This window comes from Martes martes (assembly GCF_963455335.1).
Source record: "Martes martes genome assembly, chromosome: 3".
Classification (NCBI taxonomy): domain Eukaryota; kingdom Metazoa; phylum Chordata; class Mammalia; order Carnivora; family Mustelidae; genus Martes; species Martes martes.
The window spans coordinates 94105739-94131091 of NC_137890.1; the positions used below are offsets into that span (position 1 = coordinate 94105739).

A 25353-nucleotide genomic window follows, 5' to 3' on the forward strand; every position below is an offset into this window, starting at 1 on the left:
AGCATAGCCTTGTCCCCAGGGACTTCTCTCCCTGCTCCATTATGTTGACATTTCCATCTGCAAAGCATTGGTGCAAGGTCGACAGGAGCATATAAAAGCTGGCCCCTGACCTCTTGGAAGGCTGGTCTCTGAAATCAGGACCCCTAGGTGTCGGCCTTTGGTCACATGCCCTAACCATAATGGGTTTCAGTTGCCTTTCCTGGGTCTCTTTACAGAGTTATTTTGAGGATTAAATAAGGTAATAATGCATGTGAGAAGACTCCTATATTAAAATTCTATACTCTGTAGAAAGTAAAGTAGGAGTCTAATTCATTGATCTTTTCAGTTGGTCTTTTGTTCATTCATTCATTCATTTACCCAATCACTCACATATTTATCAAGTGTCAGGCATGAATAAAAGAAGCGAGCCATGCTCTGGAAATCTACTCTAGGAAGAGCTAGGAAGCCAGGACTGTGTGCTAACCTTTCCTGTCCAACTCCTCTGTCCATCGCTGTTTGCCTGGGGTGGCCATAGACGCTCTTCTAGGGAACTGGGAGATAGTCAAGCATAGCTTTCAAAGACCTTCAAACCAAAACCAAACTTGCCAAACCTGAGAAATAAACAGTGTTGGAACAAATGAAGTCCTACAGACTAATAATGGTAAGGTGCCCAGAAAGCAAGTAACTCACTGGGCTCAGGACTCTTGGGAAACCTAAGAGCAAGATTTGCAGTGGACAAGCTACATTGTGTTCGAGTGTCCTGGCTGTCCCAGTCCTGGTCTGAATTCTCTTCCAGGAGTGGCTGCCTCCACCTCGCTGTGAGGAGCTCCTTCCTGGCATGGATTTTGCTTTCCTCATTTTGAATCCCCACTGTTTGGCCCCATTCTCGTGCACAGAAAGTCTTTTTGTGGTACACAGTAGTTAGGGGCCCTGATGAGCAATCTGGGTTTTGGATTTGCAGGTGGGTGCCCTCCCTGGATTGTGTGATGTGATGCGGGTGCTGCAAGAGGAACAGGACCAGTGCCTACAGGAACTCTCTGAAGATAATCCAGGAGACCTGGGCACAGAGCAGCCAGCCCCAGGTATGTGACCCACATTAGTCCATGCTTGGACTAGACCCACTAATCCCACTAGGGTAAGGGAGACTGGGCTGGTTGGGGATGGAGGGAGCTAGACTAGCTGTATTCATTCAGATAATCACCTAAGGGGTTGGAGAGGGCCTGGAATGATCCCATTGAGCAGTTGACACATACCCAAAAAGCCAGATTATCACCATTCACTGTTCCTCGGGGCTCGTGGATATAGTCTGTGTTTTTAAGGCAGTGTACCTCTTATCCATTCTCTGGCCTCCTCTGCCAGTTTGATGAGTGAGGTAGTCACAGAGTCAACGAGGAGTCAGAAAAACCTGGGGTCCAATGTTGGCTTCCACTCACTGGCTGTGTAACCACGGACAAGTTATTTAACCTGCTGAGACTCGGGTTCTTGATCTACATAATGGAGGTGATAATATCTACTTTGGGATTATAATGATGAAATGATAAAGTGTGTTAAGTACTGTTTAATTCTTAAATATTATTTATTTAAACATTATTATTAATCATTTAAAATAACATTAATTTGATATTTAAATGTTAATTTTATTTCTATGCTGCTTTTTAACTTCCCCCACCTAAGGATAAGGAGGCATGTAACATGAAGAAAAGAATCCATTACAGGTATTCAAACAAAGACTTGTACACATGTATTCACAGTGCCCCTAGTCTCAATAGCCAAGAGGCAGAAACAACCCAAGTGTCCATCAGCTGATGAATGGGTAAGGAAATGTAGTCTATACACACAATGGAACATTACTCAGTCTTAAAAATAAATGAAGTACTGATACATGCTACAACATGGATAAATCTTGAAAACATGTTAAGTGATGAAAGCTAGTTACAAAAGGCCGTGAATGGTATGATTCCATTTATATGAGATGTCCAGAACAGGCAAATCCATACAGACAGAAATTAGGTGGGAAGCCCCCAGGGGGCAAGAGGAGAGGGAATGGGGAGTAATTCTTAGCAGTTCCCTTTTGGTGTGGTGAAAATATCTTAGATCCAGATAGAGGTGATGGTTGCATGATACTCTGTACCAAATTCCACTGAATCATACACTTCAGAATGGATAATGGCTAATTATATGTTATTTGAATTTTTAAATAGACTTTATTTTTTAGAACCATTTGCTGTAAAATGGAGCAGAAAGTGTAGAGTACCCATATACTCTCTCCTCCCTACCCAAACACGACTTCCCCCACGAACCTCCTCTAACAGAGTGATACACTTGTTATAATTGATGAACCTACATTGATCAACATTACCACTCAAAGTCATGGTTTACATTATGATTCGCTCTTGGTGTGCAGTCTGTGGGTTTTGACAAATGTATAATGACATGTGTCCACCATTATAGTATTGGACAGAGTAGTTTCTGTGCCCTAGAAATCCTCTGTGTGCTACCTATTCATCCCTCTCTCTCCCCAAACCCTGGGCAGTTGCAGGATTATATGGTAATTCTATTCTTAATTTTTAATTTTTTCAGGGTCTGGCGTACTGTTTTTTTCCAGAGTGATTTTCCTATTTTGCATTCTCACCAGCAGTGCATATGAGTTCCAATTTCTCCACATCTTCACCAACAGTTGCTATTTTATTGTTTGTTTGTTTGTTTGTTTTTTATAGTAGTCATCCAAATGAGTGTTAGGTGATAACTCATTGCGGTTTTGATTGCATTTCACTGATAATGAGTGACGTTGAGCATCTTTTCATGTACTTGTTGGTCATTTGTATGTCTTCTTTGGAGAAATGTCTATTGAAGTCTTTTGCCCATTTAAAAATAGGGTTGTTTGGGATTTTTCCTGTTGAATTTAGGAGTTCTTTGTATATTCTGGGTCTTACCCCCTTTTCACCTCTATGATTTGTAAATAATCCCTCCTCTTATATAGGTTGCTTTTTCATTCTGTTAATTGTTTCCTTTGATGAACAGAAGTTTCTGAGTTTGATAAAGTGCAATTCATCTATTTTTTACTTTTGTTTTCTGTGCTTTTGATGTCATCTCCAATAAATCATTGCTAAATTGAATCTCACAAAGCTCTTCCCATATATTTTATCCTAAGATTTTTATAATTTTAGCTCTTACATTTAGGTCCTTGGTCCATTTTGAATTCCTTTTTGTTTATGGTGTCCATCTTCATTTTTTCATATGTGGATATCCAGTTTTTTCAATACCACAGGTTGAAAACCTTTTTTCCATTGAATGATTTTGACACCTTTGTCAAAAATCATTTAACCATATATATGAGGGTTTATTTCTGAGTTCTCTATTCTATTCCATTGGGCTATATGCCTTTCTGCCAGCGCCACACTGTTTTGGTTACTGTAGTTTTGTAGTAAGTTTGAAATCAGAAAGCATGAGACTTCCTACTTTGTTCTTTCAAGACTGATTTGGCTATTTCCAGGTTTCTTGAGATTCCACATGAATTTTAGGAAGGATTTTTCCATTTCTGCAAATAATGCTATTGGGATTTTGATAAGGGTTGCATTGAATCTATAGGTTGCTTTGCATAGTATCAACATCTTAACAATATTAAGTCATCTGATCCATGAACACAACACGTCTTTCCTTTTATTTGTGTCTTTAATTTCTTTTAGCAACATTTTTTCATTTTTAGCATTCAAGTCTTTAACTTCATTGGTTGGGTCTGTTCCTGAGTGTTTTGTTTTCCTATGCTATTGTAAATTGATTCATTTCTCTTTTCTTTTTTCTTTTTTTAAAATTTAATTTATTTATTGGAGAGTGAGAGGGAGCACACAAGCAGGGGGAGTGGTAGAGGGAGAGGGAGAAGCAGGCTCCCTGTTGAGCAGAGAGCCAGACATGGGGCTTGATACCAGAACCCCAAGATCATGACCAGAGCCGAAGGCAGACTCCCAACCACCAAGCTACCCAGGCACTCCTTGATTCGTTTCTTAATTTCCTTTTCAGGTTGTTTCTCATTAGTGTAAAGGAATACAACTAATTTTTGTGTGTTGACTTTGTATCTATCCTGCAACTTTGCTGAGACCATGTATTAGCTCAACAGGTGGTTGGTTTTTTTTTTTTTAATATTTAGGATTTTCTACATATAAGAGTATGTTGTCTGTGAACAGAGATCATTTTACATCTTCCTTTCCGATTTGGATGCCTTTTGTTTCCTTTTTTTGTCTAATGGCTATGACTAGGACTTCCAGGACTACTTTGTACACACGTGGTGATAGCAGCCATCCTTGCCTTGTTCTTCATCTTACATGAAAACCTTTCTGTCTTTTACCAGAGAGTATAATATTCACTGTGGGCTTTTCACATATGGCTTTTATTATGTTGAGGTAGTTTCCTTCTATTCCTAGTTTGTTAGGTGTTTTTATCATGAGATGTACCGAACCTTGTCACATGCGTTTTCTTCGTCAGTTGAAATGATCATATGGTTTTTGTTCTCCGTTCCTGAATGTCGTATATTACACTGACTGATTTTCATATGTTGAGCCATCCTCACCTTGCAGGAATAGATTTCATTCTGTCATAGTGTATAGTCCTTTTAATGGATTATGCTGTTCAATTCAAATTTCCTGGTATTTTGTTTAAGATTTTTGCATTATTGTTCATCAGGAATATTGGTCTGTAGTTTTCTTATCTTGTCTTTGTCTGACTTCGGTAACAAGTTAATGAGAGCCTCCTGGAATGATTTTGAAGTTGTTCCCTTTTTTCTCCTTTTTGGAAGTGTTTGAGGAGGATTGGTGTTCATTCTTCTCTAAATGTTTGGCAGAATTCATCAGCAAAGCCATCTGGACTTTTCTTTGTTAGGAAATGGAAATTTTTTCATTACTGACTCAATCTCTTTACTGGCTAGAGGTCTGCTCAGATTTTCTAGCTGTTCCTGCTTGTCTCGGTAGGTTGTGTGTTTATAGGAACTTAACAATTTCATCTAGTTTATGCGGTTTACTGGGGTACAGGCCATACATACCTTTTTGCAAAAGTCTTCCCTCTACATCATGGCCTTTGTTCTTGAAATTCTTGATCTGTGGGTTATCCAATTTCCTTTTTTTTTTTTTTAAGATTTTTATTCATTTATTTGGGAGAGGGAACACAAGCAGGGGGAGTGGGAGAGGGAGAAGCAGGCTTCCCGCTGAGCAGGGAACCCAACGTGGGGCTTGATCCCAGGACCATGGCATCACGACCTGAGTCAAAGGCAGAGGCTCAACAACTGAGCCACCCAGGCATCCTGGTCATCCAGCTTCTCACAGTGCCTCATGGCCGGGTCGGGGACTCCTTCCCCTGTCCAGCACCAGGTGACACAGACACTCTCTAGAACTAGGCTGTGCCCCAGCAGCTCTGCCTGCTACACAATACTTTTTCCTTCCTCTCACCTCCTCTGCCTCAGCCTCCTTCTCCTCTCTCCGCCTTTCCCACGTCACCTTCACAGGGCACCTGACTACTGGTGGCAATGACTGTGGAATGTGCTGTGAACTGAAAGGGAAGGCAGCCTCCATCTCTGTTATGCGAATTTTACCTCAATGTTTAAAAAGAAAGAGGAAGAGGAGGGGAGAGGAGGAGAGGGGCCCAGGCAGACTGGGGATGCCTGGGTGACTCAATCACTTAAGCATCTGACTCTTGATTTTGGCTCAGGCCATGATCTCAGGGCTGTGAGATCAAGTCTCTCATTGAGCTATGTAAGGGCTCCATGCTTAGCAGAGGATCTGTTTAACATTCTCTCTTCCTCTCCCTCTGCACCTCCCCTCCTCCACCCTGCTTGCTCTCTCTGTCTCAAAATAAAATAAAAATAAGTAAATAAATTAGACAGACTGTGTGACCTTGAACAAGTTATTTAACGTCTCTGGGCCTCCATTTCCAAATGTTTTTTATAAAGTTGATGTGAAATTACAAGCGTTCATTCACAAAATATAGCACTTACTGTTATGAGGTGGGAATGATGAGAACAAAGGATACAATGGTGAGAAAAAAGGACCACAGACTCCTCTCTAATCACCGAGGGATGTATTTTTCCACATGCAGCAGAAGCTTGCTAGGCTAGCTTCATCAAATAGGAGTTGGGTTTTTTTTTGTTTTTTTTTGTTTTTTGTTTTTGTTTTTTTTGTTTTTTTTGCATGCTACAGAAACTCAGAACTGGTGCAAAGTTCCAGGGTGTCACCAGGTCCCAGATTCCTTCTGTCTTTCTGCTTAGTGTGTGCTGTTTGCCTCATGGTCATAAAAAGGCTGCCTTACCTTCAGGCGGGAGGGAAGAGTACCTGTTTCTGGCAGGAAGAAGAGTTACCAGAAGAAAGGGTGAGATGTACTGGGAAGTCTGGAAGGTGGGTTGGAGAAAGACGGAGGGACATTCTGAGATGCCCACTGGAAAGCTAGTGGTCCAGGCAATAGATAATGGTCATCTGGGCTCTTGGAAGCAGGAACTGGGAGGAGGATTCAAATGCAAGCAGCTAATTTGGCAGCTACCCCAGGAACCGCCAGTGGAGGACTGTGGGGAGCTGAGGCAGAGAAGGGAAGGAGGCCCCTAAACACGGCGTTATCACTATGCACAATGGTATTCTTTTCATTTAGTTCTCTATTTTTTGCATTCAGAACAGCTAGAACTTTAACAGATGCTTGGTAACCACTGCTCAAGTGAAGACGGTTTTCCATTGTTTCCCAAGGGGCTCAAGTTGGCAGCGTTTGCCACCCTGCTGGATACAGAGGGATGGGGAGAACAGGATAAAGAAGGGGTGTAATGCCTTCCAAACAGGGCAAGCGATTAGAAGCCTGTCGAATGGCGCTAGCCGGCCATTCACGCTGGGGCAGATGGGCTGCATTATTGCTTGTAGTCCCGTGGGGCCACGTTAGGAACCAGCTCAGGACACACGCCTGGGGGACAGGGGGGACAGAGGAACTGGGATATTTACCCACCAACTCCCCATCAGTCGGAACCTGGGCTGCTTCTGGGGGCGGGGAGCATTGATTCCCCTGCCCTCCCAGCCTGCTGTCCTTGGGGGGAAAGTGGGCTCCAGTGGCTGGAGAAAGCCTTCAGACAACGGGATTCAGGGGCTCACAATTTGCTCACAATTTGCAAATGAGGTTGAGGTGTGCAGAAAAGATAAAGACCAAGGAGATACGAGCAAGGTCTGCTCCTGAGGGTAAGTGGAGGTGGAGAGGAGTGGACACATGAAAGACAGGTCTGGATGGTAACACAGGCAAGAAGTGATGATGAACAGCCTTGGCAGCAGGGTGCGAGGGTGGGTGTCCAGAATGACTCCTGAGTGTCCCACCTGCGCCATCAGGAAGATGGGGCCAAGGAAGGCCAGGTATTCTGGGGGGAGGAGAGACAAAGATCAGGAGGTGAATGTCAGCCATGCAGAGCTGCGACTAAAGAGGAGAGCTCAGGGCTGGGGAACGCCTCTGTACAGGTGACAGAGGGGTCCAGGTCACACAAGGTGAGGGGGTGAGAGGGGAGAAGAGGTGGCCAGGCACCGGCCTCAAGGTCCCCAGCACACATAGTTAGGAGGAGCCAAAGGCAGGAGGAAAATCGGGGAGTGCTGGGCAGTGGGGACAAACAGTCGGATGTTGCAACGTGCTTTAGCTCATTCACTGATCTGTTGCACTAGGGGCAGGGACCAGATAACCTTCTCCCACAGTCAAGCATTTCCTTCCTCTCTGCTGGCTTTAAAGCTGCTCCTAGGAAGGCAGATTGTGGTCTTGCGGTGCTCACTGGGGGGCGCCATTGTGCCCGAGCCTCCTGCTTCCCCGAGCCCTCCTGCTACCCCAGACACTGTGTCTGGAACCGGAGAGAACAAGGTACCCACAAGGCCAGACCTTGGTGCTGCAGAGCTGGCAGCTGGCCTCTGCCTGCATGTCCCCCAAGAAATGCCTGAAATTCCAGTGACGGGCCATGGGTCTTTCATTCAGCCCTGAAAACTTCAGCTCTTACTAAAAAGAAAGGGACGCTTATTTTAGAAGAATGAGCATGTGGTGTGTTTGAAATGTCCCCGTGCTCTTCAGTGGTTCCAGGATGTAGTCCAGCGCCTGGCTTGGCCCTCATCCATGCCTTTATCTCAAACATTTCCCTTTGGCTCAACCACACTGTTTATAGTTTCCTGAAGATGGCACTTTCTCTGTGCCTCTAGGCCTTTGCACATGCTGATCCCTCTGTTACAACACCATTCCCTCTTCCTCACTCTGCCAAGCGTTCTGCTTTTTAGGCTCTTCTAGGAATGATTTCCTTAATGCCCACAGCTCTGGTACAGCTGACCGCTGCCATGGAAGGGTAGGCTCTGCTTGGGCCCTCCATCCGCCTACATGCTCAGCCGTGCCCCGGGAGACTCCTCAATCTATGAACTGCTAGCCAGGCGTCCTATGGATGCCGACCTCCCCTTCACAGGGCTTGGGGTGGTTGTGAGTGTGCCCAAGCCCAGGTTCTGGGCTGACTGATCTGGAGCCGGGGCTGGTCATCCTTTTTCCTTAAGGCTCCCACGTGGTCCTGATTGTGCACCCAGGTTTGAGAAAGCTCATGAGAGACTCTCACCCTGGTTCTGCCTCTAACCCCCATGGGAAGCCGTGGGGAAGGCCCTGAGCCCACCCCATCTTCCGGAGAGGGCCTGGGAGTTAGTATGGGAAGAGGGCTGTGCTGGGTTTGGAGTATTTAACAATGTTTGGCAAGGCCTGGGCAGGTGAGTGAGAAGGAGGCCAGGCTCCTCCCACACCCCCCCTACTTCTCCCCCTCCCGCCACTACACAGGGCTCAGCCTCTTGGATCTGTTTGGCACGTTGGCCTTCCACAATTTTCATTTAGGAAAGGGCATCTGTTGCTTTGAAAGCCTAATCTAAAAGCCCTAGAGGCAGATGTCCGAGTACCCAGCGGGCTGGAAAAGTCTTCAGGCGCGCTCTGCCGAGCGCTTGAAAACACAGAGCAGAGCATCCATCCCAGGGTTTGGAATGAATGTGTGCCCCAGGTCGAGGAACAACTTCCTCCGAGATGGAGGGAGAAGAGAAACAGTGAAGGGGGCAAGCTCTTGGAGCGGTTGTCCACATCAGAACCAGGCCGGCCAAGGGCTGGGGTTAGGCCGCCTGCAGGCTGGCCTGGGGCCCTGCTCTCGAGACTGCCCAGGTCCCTGGGCCACCCAGGCCTATGGGCCTACAGGACCTCTGGCCCTAACAAGGATCTATTCTGGCGCCTAAAGCGGGAGGGGCCAGTGGGACTCTTGGCTAGGGGCGCGGGGTTAATGGTTAAGCTGTCCAGTCCTCCCCGGGGGAGGAGGTTAATGTTTGATCCCCAGACGAGTCACAGGAAATGCCACTCTCAGAGCTGTCACCGAGCCCAGCACACTTATCACAAATAAAAAATTAACTCTTCAGCTATTCCGGGTTAGGTGGCCAAGGCCTTCCCAGCATTTTGTGGGAACATTTCAGGGTCACCCTAATAGCTGTGTGGACTGCTCTACCAGGCTATTTATTGCTCTGTTTACAGAAGCTGATTATCCCCCCCCACCCAAAGCTGCCTGGTGGAAGGGCTTTGGCTCTCTGTAGGGAAGAATATTCCAGAGAGTCGGTGTCAGGAAAGGTGTGGGCTCTGCAATCACAAAGACATGTGCATTCCTCTGTCTCTTAGGGGCTGTGTGACCTCGAGCAAGACACTAATCGTCTCTGGGCCGTAGTATCCTTGCATTCCACGCCCTTTCTCTTCTTGACTCTGCTAGCTGGTTGCCCAGTCCTGAAGAACATGGGCAGCAGGGAACAGGCTGATTTTTTTGACAGGAGGGCTGGGGGGAAAGGGGGAAGGGGTGAATGAGATGAAATTCACATAGTAACTTGACCATTGTAGAGAGAACAATTCAGTGTCATTCCGGACATTCACAGCCCTGTGCAGCCAGCACCCCTCCAGTTCCAAAACATTTTCATCACCCCAAAAGAAAACCCCATACCCAATAAGTAATCACTCCTCCTTGCCCCCCTCTCCTGCCCCGGCAACCACGATTCTGCTTTCTTTCTCTCTGGGTTCACTGACCCTGGATTTCTAAGCAGAATCTTACAGTAGGTGGCCTGTGTCTGCCCTCTTCCACTGGGCAGGTTTCCGAGGTTCATTTACGTCGTAGCCTGCACCAGTATTTCAGACATGCTGGCTTTTCACACAATGTTTTCTAAAATTTGTTTTAATTTTTTTTTAAGATTTTATTTATTGGACAGGGTCCTGGGATGGAGCCCTGCATCAGGCTCCCTGCCATGCAATGTTTTCTAGCAAACATTCCCAGCTCCCCCTTTTCTGGATTCCCTCTGGCTCCACCCCCAGCACCTGACACGCCCACCTTGCCCACAGCTCACCACCCCCCAGCTTCTTTCCTGGGCACAAGGGATCTTGGCTCATTTTTCAAAAACAAGTAACTTGGGGTGCCTGGGTGGCTCAGTGGGTTAAAGCCTCTGCCTTCGGCTCAGGTCATGATTCCAGGGTCCTGGGATCGGGATCTCTGCTCAGCAGAGAGCCTGCTTCCTCCTCTTTCTCTCTCTCTCTGCCTGCCTCTCTGCCTACTTGTGATCTCTGTCCATCAAATAAATAAATAAAATCTTAAAAAAAAACAAAACAAGTAATTTAGGTTTGTGTAACTTTTCAGGCTTTTGTTTGTTTCCAACTTGTATAGTAAGTACCATTATTTATTAAACCCATTTGACAGATGAGGAAAATAGAGGCTCCGAGAGACTCAGGATCTCCCAGAGCTGAAACAGGATTCTCAGCCCCCATCTTTTGACTCTAAATCCTAAGGATTTTGTAGTTTGCAACTCAGACTGAGTTGTGAGTGACTGATATTCTCACTCTCCCAAGGAGGGATTTAAGAATTAGAAATCAGAAAAGAAAAAAAAAAAAAGACTGTTGATGTCAATTAATCTTTTTTTTTAAAAGATTTTATTTATCTATTTGACAGAGAGAGAGGTAACATAAGCAGGGGGAGAGGGAGAAGCAAGCTTCCTGCTAAGCAGGGAGCCTGATGTGGGGCTCGATCCCAAGACCCTGGGATCACGACCTGAGCCGAAGGCAGATGCTTGAACAACTGAACCACCCAGGCATCCCAGTGTCAATTAATCTTTAATTAATGTAAGAGGTGGCATGAAATGAAGAGCTTCAGGCCAGGTGAAGAAGAGTTATCGGGGTGGATGGGGGGATTCTATGGGGCAGGGTACAGTGGCCCAGTGCCTGGGAGGGGAAGGGCTCAGCATATAGTGCTCAAGAGCTCGCCTCAAGGAAAGCAGCCTTCAGTCTCGGGCTTGAAGGGTCCTTCTTCTTATCTCCCGCAGCCTCCATGCAATGTCTGAAGTATTTATTTCCTAGTCTGCTAATCCTGTTCCTCTCTCTGCTTGCATACTTTTAGTGTTGGGGAACTCACTACTTCCAACACATTTTATCCCCTGAAACGGCTTGTGCTTCATGGTTTAAAAAGACAACCCCCCAACCCCAGACTGTTCAGCTCTTCCCCCCTGTGCTGGGCTTTGAAATGTCTTTGCCACCTGGGACTTCAGTCCCATTGATTCTGTCCTGACCACTTCCTTGTGTGGTCCAGCCACCACCAGGAGGGCAATACCTTTCTTGACTTAATGCTATATAGATCAGCTCATTAGCAAAGCCCAGAAAACCTCACCAGGTTGTCCCTTGGCTGGCCGGGGTAGCTGAGAAAGGCAAAGGGAGACAGGATGAGGCCAGGGAACAGGCAGCTGCAGGAGTCCCTGAACCACTGAGGGGTCTCGGGGAGGAGACAGGTGAACAGCGGTGAGCAGGGACGGGGGGACAGGAGGCACCTGGGAGATGGATATGGCAGCTCTAGGTAGGAGAAGAGGGTTAACACAGAAGTAGAAGCTAGGGAAGGACCGGAGGGGCAAGGCGTGGGGGAACTTGGGTTCCCTGGTGACCTCCATTAGCCGGCACAGTGAGCAGCGGGAGGTGTGCAGGGAGTTTGGAGGGATGGAGGACCCCCTGCCCACCCCAGCAGGGCCCTGGGGGGCCTGGCTTGGTCCTGGCCCCATGGCACTGCAGCCTGACACATAGCTCCGGAAATAGTCCCAGGTTATTGTCAGGTCATCTGAGCTCATTTATAAATAAATCAAGGACAGATGCTCCCCTCTGGGTGGACACAGGGCAGACATGCAGTTAGCAGAGGGCTGGCTGTATGCCAGGCACTGGGCTGGGTGGGGATGGAGAGATGCCCCAGGCCCGGTCTAAAGATCTAAACCCACCAGGAGCCCACAGCAATCCAAGTTCTGATCCCCCGGAGGAGCCCCAGAAGGGCTAGTGCCAGGACACCCCCCCCTCTCCCATCCCTGCCCCACCTGTGCTGGCCTCCCCCTACTCAGAGCAGGAGACTGGTGGGAAGTGGGAGCTGAGGCCCTCCACTCACACCCTCCACTCACACCCTAGTGCAAAGCAGGTCCCTGCAAGCAGCTAGGAACCACACAGTACCAGCCGGCTGCCCTGGCCACCCACAGTCCCTCCAGCCCAGCACACCACCTGTACTGCCTGCCTGAATGTTTTCTCTTTAAATCAAGTGACTTTGCTTTTCATCATGTCGTGCATTACATCTTAGGCTCATTCATCCTTCCTAACAGCAATTTCGTACCCTCTGGCCAACATCTCCCCGTCTCCCCCCGACCCCAGCCTCCTGGTGACCATTCTACTTTCTGCTCTGATGAGCTTGAATCTTTCACATCCCACATGGGAGTGAGATCACGCGGCATTTATCTTTCTGTGTCTGGCTTAGCTCATTTAGCGGTGTCCTCCACGTTTATCTGTGTTGTCACAAGGGGCAGGATGTCGTTCTTTAAGGCTGAGTAATATTGCACTGGGATCCTCCTTACCCATCATTGTTCGATGGACACATAGGCTGTTTGCACACCTTGGCAACTGAGAATGATGCTGCTGTGGACGTGGGAGTGCAGAGATCTCTTTGAGGTCCTGATTTCATTTCTTTGGGGTATATACCTAGAAGCAGGATGGCTGGATCACATTGTAGTTCTGTTTGTATTTTTTGAGGAGCCTCTGTGCTATTTTCCACGGCGGCTGCACCAGTTTGTGTTCCCCCAACAGTGTACGAGGGTTCTCTCCCCAAGTTTTTTAAATTAATTTTTTTTTCAAATACAGAGAAAGAGAATATGAGCAGTGAGGAGGGACAGAGGGAGAGGGAGAATCTCAAACCGACTCTGGGCTGAGTGCAGAGCCCAACATGGGGCTTGATCTCCAGACCCTGAGATCATGACCTGAGCCGAAATCAGGAGTCAGGAGCTTAACCAACTTCTTCAACTGACTAGTTTTTAACTTAGCCTCCTCTTATAATAATATATGTAATATATAATATGTAATATTATATATATTATATAATATATATTATAATATTAATGCTATTATAATATATAATATTAATAGCTATGAAATCACAGATGTGATATGCTCATCTTATGACTGCTTAATACATATTAAATTCTTTTTTAACAAATGTGCAACTGTCGTGGTGCCTGGGTGGCTCAGTTGGTTAAGCGTCTGCCTTTGGCTCAAGTCATGATCCCAGGTCCTGGGATCAAGCCCTGCATCGGGCTCCTTGCTCAGCAGGAAGCCTGCTTCTCCCTCTCTCTCCCTGTGTTTCCTCTCTTGCCGTCTCTCTCTGTGTCAAATAAGTAAATAAAATCTTAAAAAAAAAGTGTAACTATTAAAATGAAAAGCATTCAACCATGTACAAGCTAGAAGAGCACGCCACCGGGGATGGGCTCCTCGCACTGGGAGCACTAGGTCTGTTCCCAGCGCCGAGGCTGGGAGAGAACGTCGCCCCTATCACAGCATGCCACTGTGTTCAGGACACGAGCAATGTCATGTGGAGGCAGAAGCACCAGGTCTGCTGCCACCAAGGGTCAGCCCTGAGGGTGGGATACCAGCGCCACCGGTATCAGCTCTGTCCCCCTGCGCCTATGTCCCTTGGCCTCTTGGAGCCTGGGTTCCTGTCTCCATCACCTCTGCTGTGGGGCAGTGACCTTACCCCACCCCTGCAGGCTCCACAGTGTCCCATGCGCCTCCAGCCTTTTCTCTCTACAGGGCTGTTACGGAGGGCATGACAGTGAACCGGCTGTCAGGGGACCCCACTCACCTTGAGGAGAGCCTTCTCCCCCTTGCCACCAGCCCCTCTTCTGCCACCTTCTGTCAGCACCAAGGCAGTGTCCCTATGAGCCCAGCCTCACATGACCCAGGTCAGGAAGCCTGCCATCTGTCTGGCCAGCTGGATGGGGGCTATCTAGCCTCATGGGCAGGAGCCGTGGACCCCCATTCCCTGGCTGCCCTGGTGGGGCCAACCCTGAATTCATTGCTCCCAAAGTGACGAAAGAGGCGCCTGAATCCTTCCAACTGCTTCTCATACAAGACATGTGGCTCCTTATAAATGAGGCAGCCTGCTGTCACATGGAGACTTCTGCAGAATGAGCAAGGACAGCCTCATCCTCCAGGCTCCAGGAGCTAGAATAAGTCTAGTAGACAGACACAGTGGGTCACAGTAGGCTGGTGTTGCCGTCCCAGGAGCATCTGGGGAGGCCAGAGTCGCGGGGACCCTGCAAGCTGGGGCAGCCCCTGCTCAGGTCTGGGGAGCAGCATCCACGGCTGGAATGTGGACGACCAGTTGCCTGGATGGTGGCAGAACCCTGCCTGAGTGCTCTGGGGTGCGCTCAGACAGAGAGGTCCAGCTCCTCCTCTTTCAGGGCTCACTGTGAGAGTCGGGGTGAAGGTGCAGCGACATCCTAGGGGCTGCTCAACTCCCACGTTCCTCAAGGGACACAGACCCTGGTCCTCAGTCCCAAGATGCTTCCACTGTCCTGGGGGAGCCCCGTCCAAGCCCTGCCTCTGTGTGCAAGCTCTCTCCCATTCCATACCAGCAACCTAGCCCCGGAGCCGCAGTCTGTCTGTCACTCAGGGGCTGCCCTGCCTCCAGAGCTCTGCATCCTGACCTCACACTTCCTCTCTCTCCCCCCATCCCTCTGGGGGCCGTCCCCCTGCAAGAGGAGAGCCCCAGCCCGCCTTCAGCCCCTTTCTCTGCATCCTCCCTCTTGCCCTCCTGGACCAACCCCACCCCCTGGATCCCCGCCAGCTCCTGGCCCCTCTCCAGTTCCCCTAGCCTGGCTCCATGAGAAAGCTGGGGTTGGTGCCCCTAAGAGATAGGGCAGGTGGCTGAAGCCTGGGAGGTGGCACAGAGCAGGGTAGCTGGACAGCCACTTTCCAGCCCCTGCATTTCCCCACTGTGTGACTCCAGGAAAAGCTTCCCTTCTCTGTGTTACCACTTCATTCATAAAACAGGGACAGGGCCAGGTGCTGTGGGGCATTGCGGTGGCTTGAATGAGCTTACATATGTGAGAGCACAGGGTGACGGACTCCCACTAGCACCAAACCCCAGCTGGCAGGCAGAGGACTGGAAGGCCAGGACCTCAACAAGGAATCCAGAAGTCAGTGACCTGACCAAAGCCTGTTTCCAAGGAATGCATATGGGGAACGGCCCAGCCCCCTCCCAGCACCAGTTAAATCAGGATCCCTGGGTGCAGGACCCAGTTCTGAATGTTCTGATGCCTGGGTGGCAGCTCAGTCGGTTAAGCAAATGCCTTCAGCTTGGGTCATGATCCCAGGGTCTGGGATCGAGCTTCAGGTAGAGCTGTCTGCTCAGCGGGGGAGCCTGCTTCTCCCTCTGCCCTGCTGGTCCCCCCTGCTTGTATTCTCTGTGTGTGTGTCAAATAAATAAATCTTAAAAAGTAAAATAAAATAAAGCTCCCTAGATGGTTACCCTGTGAGGCCAGGCCAGAGCCCTGCTGTCAAGTCTAATGCAACCTGAGGCCAAGAGGTGTTCTGTCTTCTGTTTAGAGAAATCCAGAGCTGCCCTGGTGAGTGGTAAGGCTTATACGAGATAACGTGTGTTCTCTCCTTCCTTCGTGCCTTCAACATGGGTGATTACTGTGCAGATGCCAAAGATAAAAGGGCACATTAGACCCCACTGGTTCCTGATCTCAAAGAGTCAGTCCCTAACGGGAAAGGCTAGCAGGCTAGAGTGCTGGGGATGGTGACAGGAGGTGGGGGAGGCCCTTTGCCCATGCTGGCTCCCTGTCTAACACTGCTGCTCCTCTTGGCAGGTTGTAAGGGGCTGTGGGAAAACATGAGCTGCTGGCCGTCCTCTGCACTGGGACAGATCGTGGAAGTGGGATGTCCCCAGTTCCTCCGGATGCTCACCGGCAGAAACGGTAACCGCTTAGCCCGGGGGTCTTGGCTGCGAGGCAGTGGGTGACCCTCAGGCTGGGGCCTTGGCCTGGAGGCCAAGAACCTCTGGGGACAAGCGGTGAACGGAATGGTGAGAGGTGGTCCTTCCTGAGGACTGAAGGCCTGGCTTGGGGGTGTGGGGTGGGCTTGATTCAAAGGGTCCCAAGGAAGGGGGCCAGGAGGCAATGTGCTAGGAAATGATAGAGGAGACTGGGCTTGCTTCTCTCAAACCCACATCCCCATTTGGGCTCCCCTACTTCCTTCTATGTTTCTGCCCCCTTAGCAACCAGACCCCTTGCTCCAGCCCCCACATCTGGGTGCCACTGTGGCACAGCCTAGCTTTCCAGAACACTTCCTTTCTGTGTGTCCATTCTGCCAGGCCCACTGATAGACTGTGCCCTCTCTGAAAGCCCCTTGCCTCCTGGGTGATCTCTTGCCCGAGGAAAACTGCAGTTTACAAGGGTTTTCTTAATTTGAGGCAGGGAGAGAGGGAGACTGTCTCGGACAGGGGACGTTCGGAGACTGACTTGGGCTCACACCCCACCACCTGCCAGTTATTTTTATATACACGGGCTCACTGAACCATCACAAGTCCCCTGCCAATGACAGACCTTGTCTCCTCCTCTTGACCCAGGAAGGAGCGACAGTAACAGGGAGTTAAGAGGAGTTAACCTTAGCACATTGCCTAAGCTTCACAGCTAGAAGATGGAGAAACTAAGATTCAAACCCAGATTTCTCCAACTTCAAAACCAGTACCCTGTCCTCGATGCCACAGTCAAGGTGGGACTACAGCCTTGTGGTGGGGGGTGATGCCAGGTGGAGGCAAGGTAATTTCACGGCCTTTGGCCCCCGTCCTCCATGAGGTCATTTAAAGTCTAAAGCCTGCCACCCCCTCCCCCCATCTATGTGGGGCAGGAAATGCTGGCTAATGAAACCAGAAAAGAGGTCTTCACACTAAAACCCACGAGCATCTCAAAGCCAGGTAAGGAAAGGATGGGTGACCAGCGAGGAAATCAAGACCATGCAATGTGGGAGAGGAGTATAAATTGCTCGCTCCGTAATTCTCTAGTACGCATGTGCACACACATGTGCGCACACACACACTCAATCTGGGGAGCACACTGAGGTAGCTCCCTGTCCTGCTCAGTCTCATAGATGCACCAGGGAGACAGGTCTGAGTCCCCATTCTCCACTTACTGCTTGGATAATGCCCGCTTGCTGAAACAGACAGAGGTCCCAAATCTCAAAGCCTTCATACATACATACAATGTCTGCCCACCTGACATGCAAACCGGCTGCTCTTGATTAGCCCCAGGCCTGAATGAGCCTGCTTCTGCCCACATGGCTTCTGCCAGAACTCAGTCCTGGCGACACCAACCTGCAAGAGACGAGGGGAAGTGTGGTCCAGCCAGGTGTCAGTTTCCAAGGCCTGAGAGCCCAAGTTACCTCTCAGCCTTGATTTTCTCATCTGTAAAATGGGGAGCATAAACAGGACCAGTCTATAGGGCTGAGCTTGGAAATGAATTTTAAATATCTTCCTTCGTCCTTTCTCTTCCTCTCTTCTCCCTTCTTGCCTTCCCCCTCCCCACCTGCACACAGGTGCCAGCAAACTTACCAACAGTCTTTTTCTCCCACCGTGACCCTTCCATGTCGATGTCTGCAGTCCATGGAGCTCCCAACACATGAGATTAATCCGCACATGACTGACCCAAGGCAACATGTTGGTCAGGTTCGAGGACAGGACCAGATCCTGGACTCCCTGTCCAGTGCTCCTCCCTTGCTGACCGAGTTCTCCAGTTGGAGGGACTTGAAGCTCTCCTCCTTTCCCAGTCTTCCCTTCACAGCCCTCCCAGAGCCGAAGTGCCTCTGTATCCCCCCCCCATCAGCGTCCCTCCTACCTTTCTTCAGAGGAGCCAGCCAGAGCCTTGCTCCTAGCCAAATTCTCCCCAATCAACTGCTAGAACGCCTACCTGCCTCATTACCTAGTAGCCCACTGACTCCCTTTTGAGGACCCCCAGCGCTTTAACTGCTCAGACCCACGGTGTTCACCCAGGGGTGCAGTCCCACTTCCTGCTGTGGAGAAGGAAGTTGGGGTGGTCCGCCTGCCACTGCTGCAGTTTCTTCTTTCTGCCACACGGTGTCGCTGTGGAGCTTCGGAGGCTCCTGTCTGCCAGTCCACAGGGAGACCCGGCCTGCGGAGGGTTCTGAACTTACTGAGGGGCAGTGTCCCCGCCCCCCAACCCCTCCCGGGCCACTCTGTTCATACCCAGGCCCTCATCCCAGGGCACCAGCCAGCCCAGCAGCACGGGTCAGGACCAGTCCGGCCTCAGTTAGTCACCAAGAATCAGCTTTCTACCACCACCTTCCTTCCCCATAGATCCCAGACCCCTGGTCTCCTCTCTGGAAGGAGGGCTCCCCTAAGTGGTGTCCCACAGGACCCCAGGGCTCCCCAACCCAACCCAGGGAGGAGCTCCCTGTGAGGACAGTCTGGTGTTTTGGACCGACCCTTCCTTTTGAGAGAAGAAAATAATAATAATAAATTAATGATTTCCCAGGGTGCCCACTACGGGGCCCAGACAGAATGGCTGTCTAAGTGACTCCCAAAACTGCAGGCTGGAATCTGCCTCCAGATATTTTTCTGTGTGTGCCAAGGTCTAGAATGTTCCCTCCACGATGCATTCCTTTGATTCTTTACGGGGCACTGGTCTTCCAGAGTCCCTTGTTAGAAAACACGCTTCCCAGGCAGGGTCAGGCCTTCTTCTATCTTGGGATTGGAGCCTTACACACAGTGGAGGTCCCTAACCTGATTAGGGTCCTGGAGCCTTTTGAGAATTGGGTAAAATCTTCAGATGTACAGACGTATATGCACAAAATATTGATTGTACCTTCAGGGGCCCTTGAAGTGTACACTGCCCTGAGCCTGTGTAAGGAAGGGCCCCTGTTCTATTAGGAATGAAGCCCAGGGCAAGTGGGTGGGGTTGAAGGGACTCCAGAGAGAGCCCAACCCTCGTCTCCTCTGCAGTTCCGCCAAGAGCCTGGTCAGCAAAGGGCACTGCCTCGTTAGCCACACCGGGCGCCCGGCCTGGGTCACATGCAGCATCTGTCTGGAGAATCCCACTGGGTCAGTGAGGAGAAAGCCCCAAAATGGGCAGCCCAGCCCAGGCCAGCCTCTAGGGACACACGGATAACCGGTTCTGGGCTTTGGGGAGTTTGCGTTCTCTTAATTCAACTTCCCATCCAGCCAAGCTGAAATTGGACCCCCCTGCTTTCCCGTCTGACACCCTAGCTCCCTTGACTGAACTGTAGAAGTCTTGCACCCCGCCCCCTAAATTCCATGCCTCCAAGCCCCACCACCGAGGTCTATTTTGGAAAGGCTGAAAGGAGGAGGGAGTCACATTGTGGGGCTCACTGGGCCGGGCACCAGCCTGGGCACTTACTAGTGCTATCGGGTTCCCTGCTCAGTCCTGCAGTGTGGGTGACTATTGTCACTGGGCACAGAGAAGTGAGGCATCAAAGCTCACACCCAGGTGACCAAGGGTGGGGGGGGCTGAGTTTCCCACTCAGATCTGGCTACTTGGAAACCTGTACTCCAGGTCTCAGGGGCCTTTGGGGGCCAGGCAGACCCGGATCCAGAAGGTCAGAAAGTCAAGGTCTCCTGGTGCTAGAAGCTACCCCCAGGGGCCAGGGCCAGGTGGGAGGGAGGCACAGGGAAGAGTCACATCCTGGCTGGACTCTGTTGCCCAATTCTGGGCCTTGGTTTTCTTGTCTGGAAAATAAGCCAGCTGTGCCTCCCTCCCTGAGTGCTGGGAGGATTAGATCAAAATCTGGAAATGAGCATAGTGGCTGGTTCTAGAAATACCAGCCATCATTCTTGAGTTCAGTGGAACCGTGTGACCCTGAACCCTGTGAACCAGTGGTCCAGACCTGAGGCCTGTCAGAAAGGAGCATGCAAGGCCAAAGCAGGGTGGCTGAGGCCCCTGGAGAGGGTACGAATTCGAGCAGAGGGAGTGTCAGAGTTCCTATCTCCAGGGGTGTGACCAGTCCCCTGCCGGCCTGCCACACCACACCCGCAGCAGTCAGACAGGGCAGGGGGTGGGGGGGTGGTCCCAGAGCAGAGGATGCAGCTGGGCCCATCAGTCCATGGAGGGTGCCTCCTCCTGGTGGCTTCCTAAGACTTCTTGGCTGGCAGCCTCCCTTCCCCAGTCTTCGGGCTCCTGCTCTAAAAGCTCCTCCCTGGAGAACTTACCTATTCCCTTAGAGAAGAGTTTAGCGTGGGCTCCTCATCTCCACTGTGTTGCAATTCCAGCCCTCCAGCTAGTGGACAGAGGACCAAGGGCTTTGGGTGGGCACCCAGAGCCCTCGGGAGCTCATCAGGGACTAGGCGAGGCTGGGAAGCCAGCCATCACTGGGTGAGGGACTTGGCCTTGGCGGCGTGGTAGAAGAGAAGGGCAGCGATCTCTGCGGGAGGACCAAAGTGACCCTGTGATTTACAAGGCAGAGAAGTGCGGAGGTGTGGCTGGAGGACTGAGAACGCCTTCCTTCCTTTCCAGCCCCTGGAAGATCTACCTCAGTGCTGGTAGTCAGCTCCGTGGGTGGTTTTCAGGTGCTGGAGAGCAGGGTGTGAAGTGAGATTTGAAACAGAACTTCCTTGGTGCGAGAGCAGCACCCGGAGCCTGAGGACATTTCCCGACGGGCATGACCAGGTCCTTGCCAACCACGTCAGTTTCTCGGGAGAACCCGCCCATTAAAGGGTGGCATGACCTGGGATGGGATAAGCAGGAGGAAGAAAGGGGATCAGTACACAGTGTGCAGCTGAGAGTGAGGGTCCAAGACCCCAGGTTCAAATCCCACTTCCTCCATTTCCTGTGTTGTGGTCTTAGGCAGATTATTTAACAACGGCATGCCTCAAATTCCCCAACGGTAAGATGGCTGCACTACTTACATGTTATAATATGTTTTGCTATAAAAGTAACTGCCTGGTTCATAGTCTTGTTAGGGTTAAAGGAGTTCCTGCCTGTCACAGGCTTAGAATGGTGTCTGGCACATAGTATAATCACCATGCATCATTACAGTAGAGCACAGGATTTTATAATTGAGCAAGTACATAATCCTTAGAGAATGAGATCGGCGGGTTTTTTTTCAGTTGGGGATGTATAACCAAAGTCGCTTGGGACTGCTATCCTTGAGCACAACGCTTGGCCCCTTGCGTTTTATGGGACACTGTAATCCCTTTTGAGAGTACTGGTGTCCTACCCGAGGGAAGGTTTATATTTATCTCCTGTGAACACCCAAGACATCAGGGAGCAGCCCCTGTTTTGGGAAAACCTGGAAAAAGCCAGAAGTGGCCCCTCGGCTGGTGGGGTTGGAGGATGGGCAGGGGAAGGCCCCCCTGGAGCACTGAGGGAACTTGATCTGAGATTGGAGCCCGGGAAGGGTGGGTGAGGGGAGAGGGGAGAAGTGAACAGGCCCAGGGTAAAGCTGTAGTGCCCCAGGGCCTGAGAGACCCCTGGCTGGGGGCTGGGCCTGGGGGCAGCCAGCTGTGCTGGGGAAAAGTAAGGGGAAGCTCTGCAGGGGTGGGGACACAGAGTCCAGTGAAGGAGAGCTGCTGGGACCGGAGGGTACTGTGACATATGTCCTGCCCTCCCCCCTGTATGTGGAGCCCTGTGTCTGGCACGGAGGGACACGGGGGTGGGTGAGGCTATGGGACCCCGGGGGGAGGGCAAGTAGTGCTTGGAGGCTAACAGGGTATTTGTTCAGAGCTGGGCTGGTTTGTAAATAGAGGCCTCGGTGGTCTGCAGGTCTGTCTCTCTCTCACCTGTGCACACACGTCCGCACCTTTGCACTTTCTAGGACTATCTCCCTACTTTCCTTTTCCACCACTCTTTTTTTTTTTTTTTTAAGATTTTTATTTATTTATTTGAGAGAAAGCAAAAGAGAGATCACAAAGGGAAAGGGAGAAGCAGACTCTCTGCTGGATGGGGAGCCTGATGCAGAGCTTGATCCCAGGACCCTGAGATCATGACCTAAGCTGAAGGCAGAGGCTTAACTGACCAAGCCACCCAGGCATCCCTTTCCTGCCTCTTCTTACTGACCCTTACATAGTCTTCAAGGATCAGCTGAGCCGATTGGGAGTGGACTGTGTGGTTCAGAGAAAGGCAGCCAGAGCTGGGCGTTGGGGAAATGCCAGGCCACCCCTAAGGCATGGCTGAGGGTACCTGGGACCCCAGGCCATCTGTCCCGTGTCCCCAATGCTCACCTGCAGGATGCTTGGCTCCCACAGGTTCCATGTTTCGAAATTGCACACAGGACGGCTGGTCGGAAATCTTCCCCAGGCCTGACCTGGCCTGTGGGATTAATGTGAATGACTCATCCAACGAGAAGCGGGTAAGCCTGTCTGCAAGTGAGAAGATGGAGTGGAGCCAGCCCTGGGTCAAGATCAGGGGACCGGGAGCTGCTCTTGGTACCCACCCCACCCCGCTCATCATCCGGGGCTCCCTGGGCCTACCTCAGTGCCCTGGTGAGACAGCCCAGAGGTGGTTAATGAAGGCCCCGGGCGCGGGCTCAGTGAGAACTGCCCTGTGCCGCCACGAGACTGGGGGTGATTTAGTCATGAAACCGAAAGAAAAGCAACCTGCTGGTTAAACGCCTGGAGTCAGGCTGCTGAGTCTGAACCCTGACTGTGACTTTGGCGGGGGTTGGGAGGACTTAACTTCTCTGTGCCTCAGTTTTTCCATCAGGGAAATGGGCTGATCGTGGTTCTGACCTCACAGACTTGCCAAGGGAACCAAACGAGGTAATCCAGGAAAGTGCTGAGAAGGGTGCCCGGCCAGAAGAAGTGCTGAATAAATGTTGGCTCTCAGGGCTTCTCAGGCTCTGAGGGGAAGGAGCGAGCTGCATGCTGCTGGGCAGACCTGGTTAGACAGAGGACACTGAGCAGTGTGCTGAGCTTCTCTAGGTGCCTCCAGAGGCCTCCCCTAAAGTGGCCGTTAGTATCAGAGCCTCCTGACTTTCCCTGCCTCATTCGTAAATGTCCTTCAAGACTCCGCTCTAGCCCACTGACTCCAGAAAGCCCTTTCTTCCCACCTCCCCACTCCCAAGAAGGGCTCTCTCGATATGCTGTGTTGGTTTCCAAAATGTTACCTGCTTCGCTGAACGAAATCGTCATCATGTGCCATGGGCATCCATCTCTCTCACTAAAATGTGAGCTCTTCAAAGCCATGAACTCACTTAACAAATATGTATTAAGCACCTACTGTGAGCCAGGCATGGGTCTAGATTTAGAGATATCGCAGGGACAGATCAGAATCTTATTCATTTCCAGGTCCCCAGGCCCCAGCACAATGCCTGGCACTTAACTAGGTGCCCAGTGAATGTCTGTTGTTGTACTGAACACCTGCCATGTGCCGGTTCCTGGATACATGATGACACTAAATCGTCAGAAAGATTCATTGTAAGATCATTGTTTTTTTCATTTTGCAGATGAGGAGACTGAGGCTCAGAGCGGTGACAGAACACGCTCAGAGACTAGCAGAGGCAGGAGTCAAACCTAGGTTGTACCCAAAAGAACCTGAGTCCTTCTTCTAGTTCTTGCTGCCCCCCTGGTATGGTGCGTGTCCCCTGGGAGATGGGCTTTTGCAGCCCCATGGGCTAAACTCCCCAATGGGAATCCTGACAGGCTTGCTGGTCCCTTGGAGGATGGGGTGAGGGCATGTGAGAGAAGCATGGGGGGGGAGCAGCAGAGGGAGGGGAGGAAGGATGAGGTTGGGAGACAGACCGTACCCACTTCTGAATTCTTTTCTAGGACTTTCTCCAGCCAGTCAGTCCTGCTCTGTACGAGGAAGATTGGGCGGGGGACCAAGGTGGAGACTCAGGTTTCTTCCCTCCTGGGGTTTGTCATCCAGTTGGGGGACACACGTGAGGTCTTCAGGTCTGGTCAGAGCAGGGTACTTTCATAACGAGACCCAGCAAGGATTGCTCTGACCCCTGCAGATGACCATTTCCATCACTGGCTTACACAAGGACAGGAAGCTTATGTGATCACATTGGCAAAATCCATAAAATTAAGAGAGAATGTTCTAATGATGGATGGCAGCACCTAGGTTCAAAAGGATGCTCTGGGCTTCGAGAAACAGAAATAAACAGGTAATAAATAATAAATAAATAAACAGGTAATAAATAAACAGGTAATAAACAGATGTGGCTCATGTAACTGGGGGTGCAGAGAACAGACTTCAGAACTCTTTCGTCAGGCAGCACTCAGAAGCTGCCAAAGGACCGGGTTCTCGCCATTTCTCCTCCTGCTCTCCTGGTGGCTTCCTCTCAAGGCTGCCACCTCTCGATGTGGGATGACTGCCATTGGCGATGACAGCCACCTATTCCCCCATGTCTGCTTGTCCAGGTGGAGGGACAGCCTGACTTCCTATGGCTCCTTCCCAAGAGCAAGAAAGCTTCTTCACCCATACCCCAGCAAGCTTGTCCTCCCATCTCACTGGCCCAAAGTGACTTGAGCCTGCCCACCCCTGGACCACCCCTGGCAGAGGGATGGGACACAGGATTGGCCTCAGCCAGTGCTTCTCAAACCTTTTGGCCGTTGGACCCTTTTACGTTCTTAAGAATTATTGAGGACTCCAGAGAGCCTTTGTTTTTGTGAGCAATGTTTACTGAAACCACATCGGAGACTGTCAGCTTTAGACTCATCAGCTAGGGAACAAAACCCAAGGCCTTAACCATGATAGTCATCCAGGGCAGAAACTAAAATCCCAAAACAAGGACCTGAAATTTAACAAATGTAAATGCAAAGTTTGGACTTAATTCAGAATAGTTATTGGCCAAAAATAGTGGAAAGGAGAACTACCTTGGCTTCAGCTCACATAAAAAATTTTTAAAATGTTAAAAAAAAAAAATCCCTAAGATCAGAAAGGTTTTCAAGCCATGTAATTTACTGGTGCCTAGATGCTGGTCCACAAGCTTTGTCCTTCACTCAGAGATCTGAGTCATCCTGTCTCTTACTGTCGAAATGTCTTTTCTCTTCTGATCAAATGATGATGGAAATGAGCACTTGTTGGCTGTCTT

The 25353-nt window shown here is 50.3% G+C and overlaps 1 protein-coding gene across 1 annotated transcript in view; it reads left to right on the forward strand.

The window, feature by feature from the left end:
- The window catches only part of SCTR (secretin receptor), a 71392-nt gene that overhangs the window by 20385 nt on the left and 25654 nt on the right, over window positions 1-25353 (forward strand). Inside the window, exons 2-4 of the mRNA XM_080799483.1 lie at window positions 941-1061; window positions 16158-16265; window positions 22562-22665. Coding sequence (XP_080655609.1) covers window positions 941-1061; window positions 16158-16265; window positions 22562-22665 — 333 coding nt within the window. The remainder of the gene's footprint in view (window positions 1-940; window positions 1062-16157; window positions 16266-22561; window positions 22666-25353) is intronic.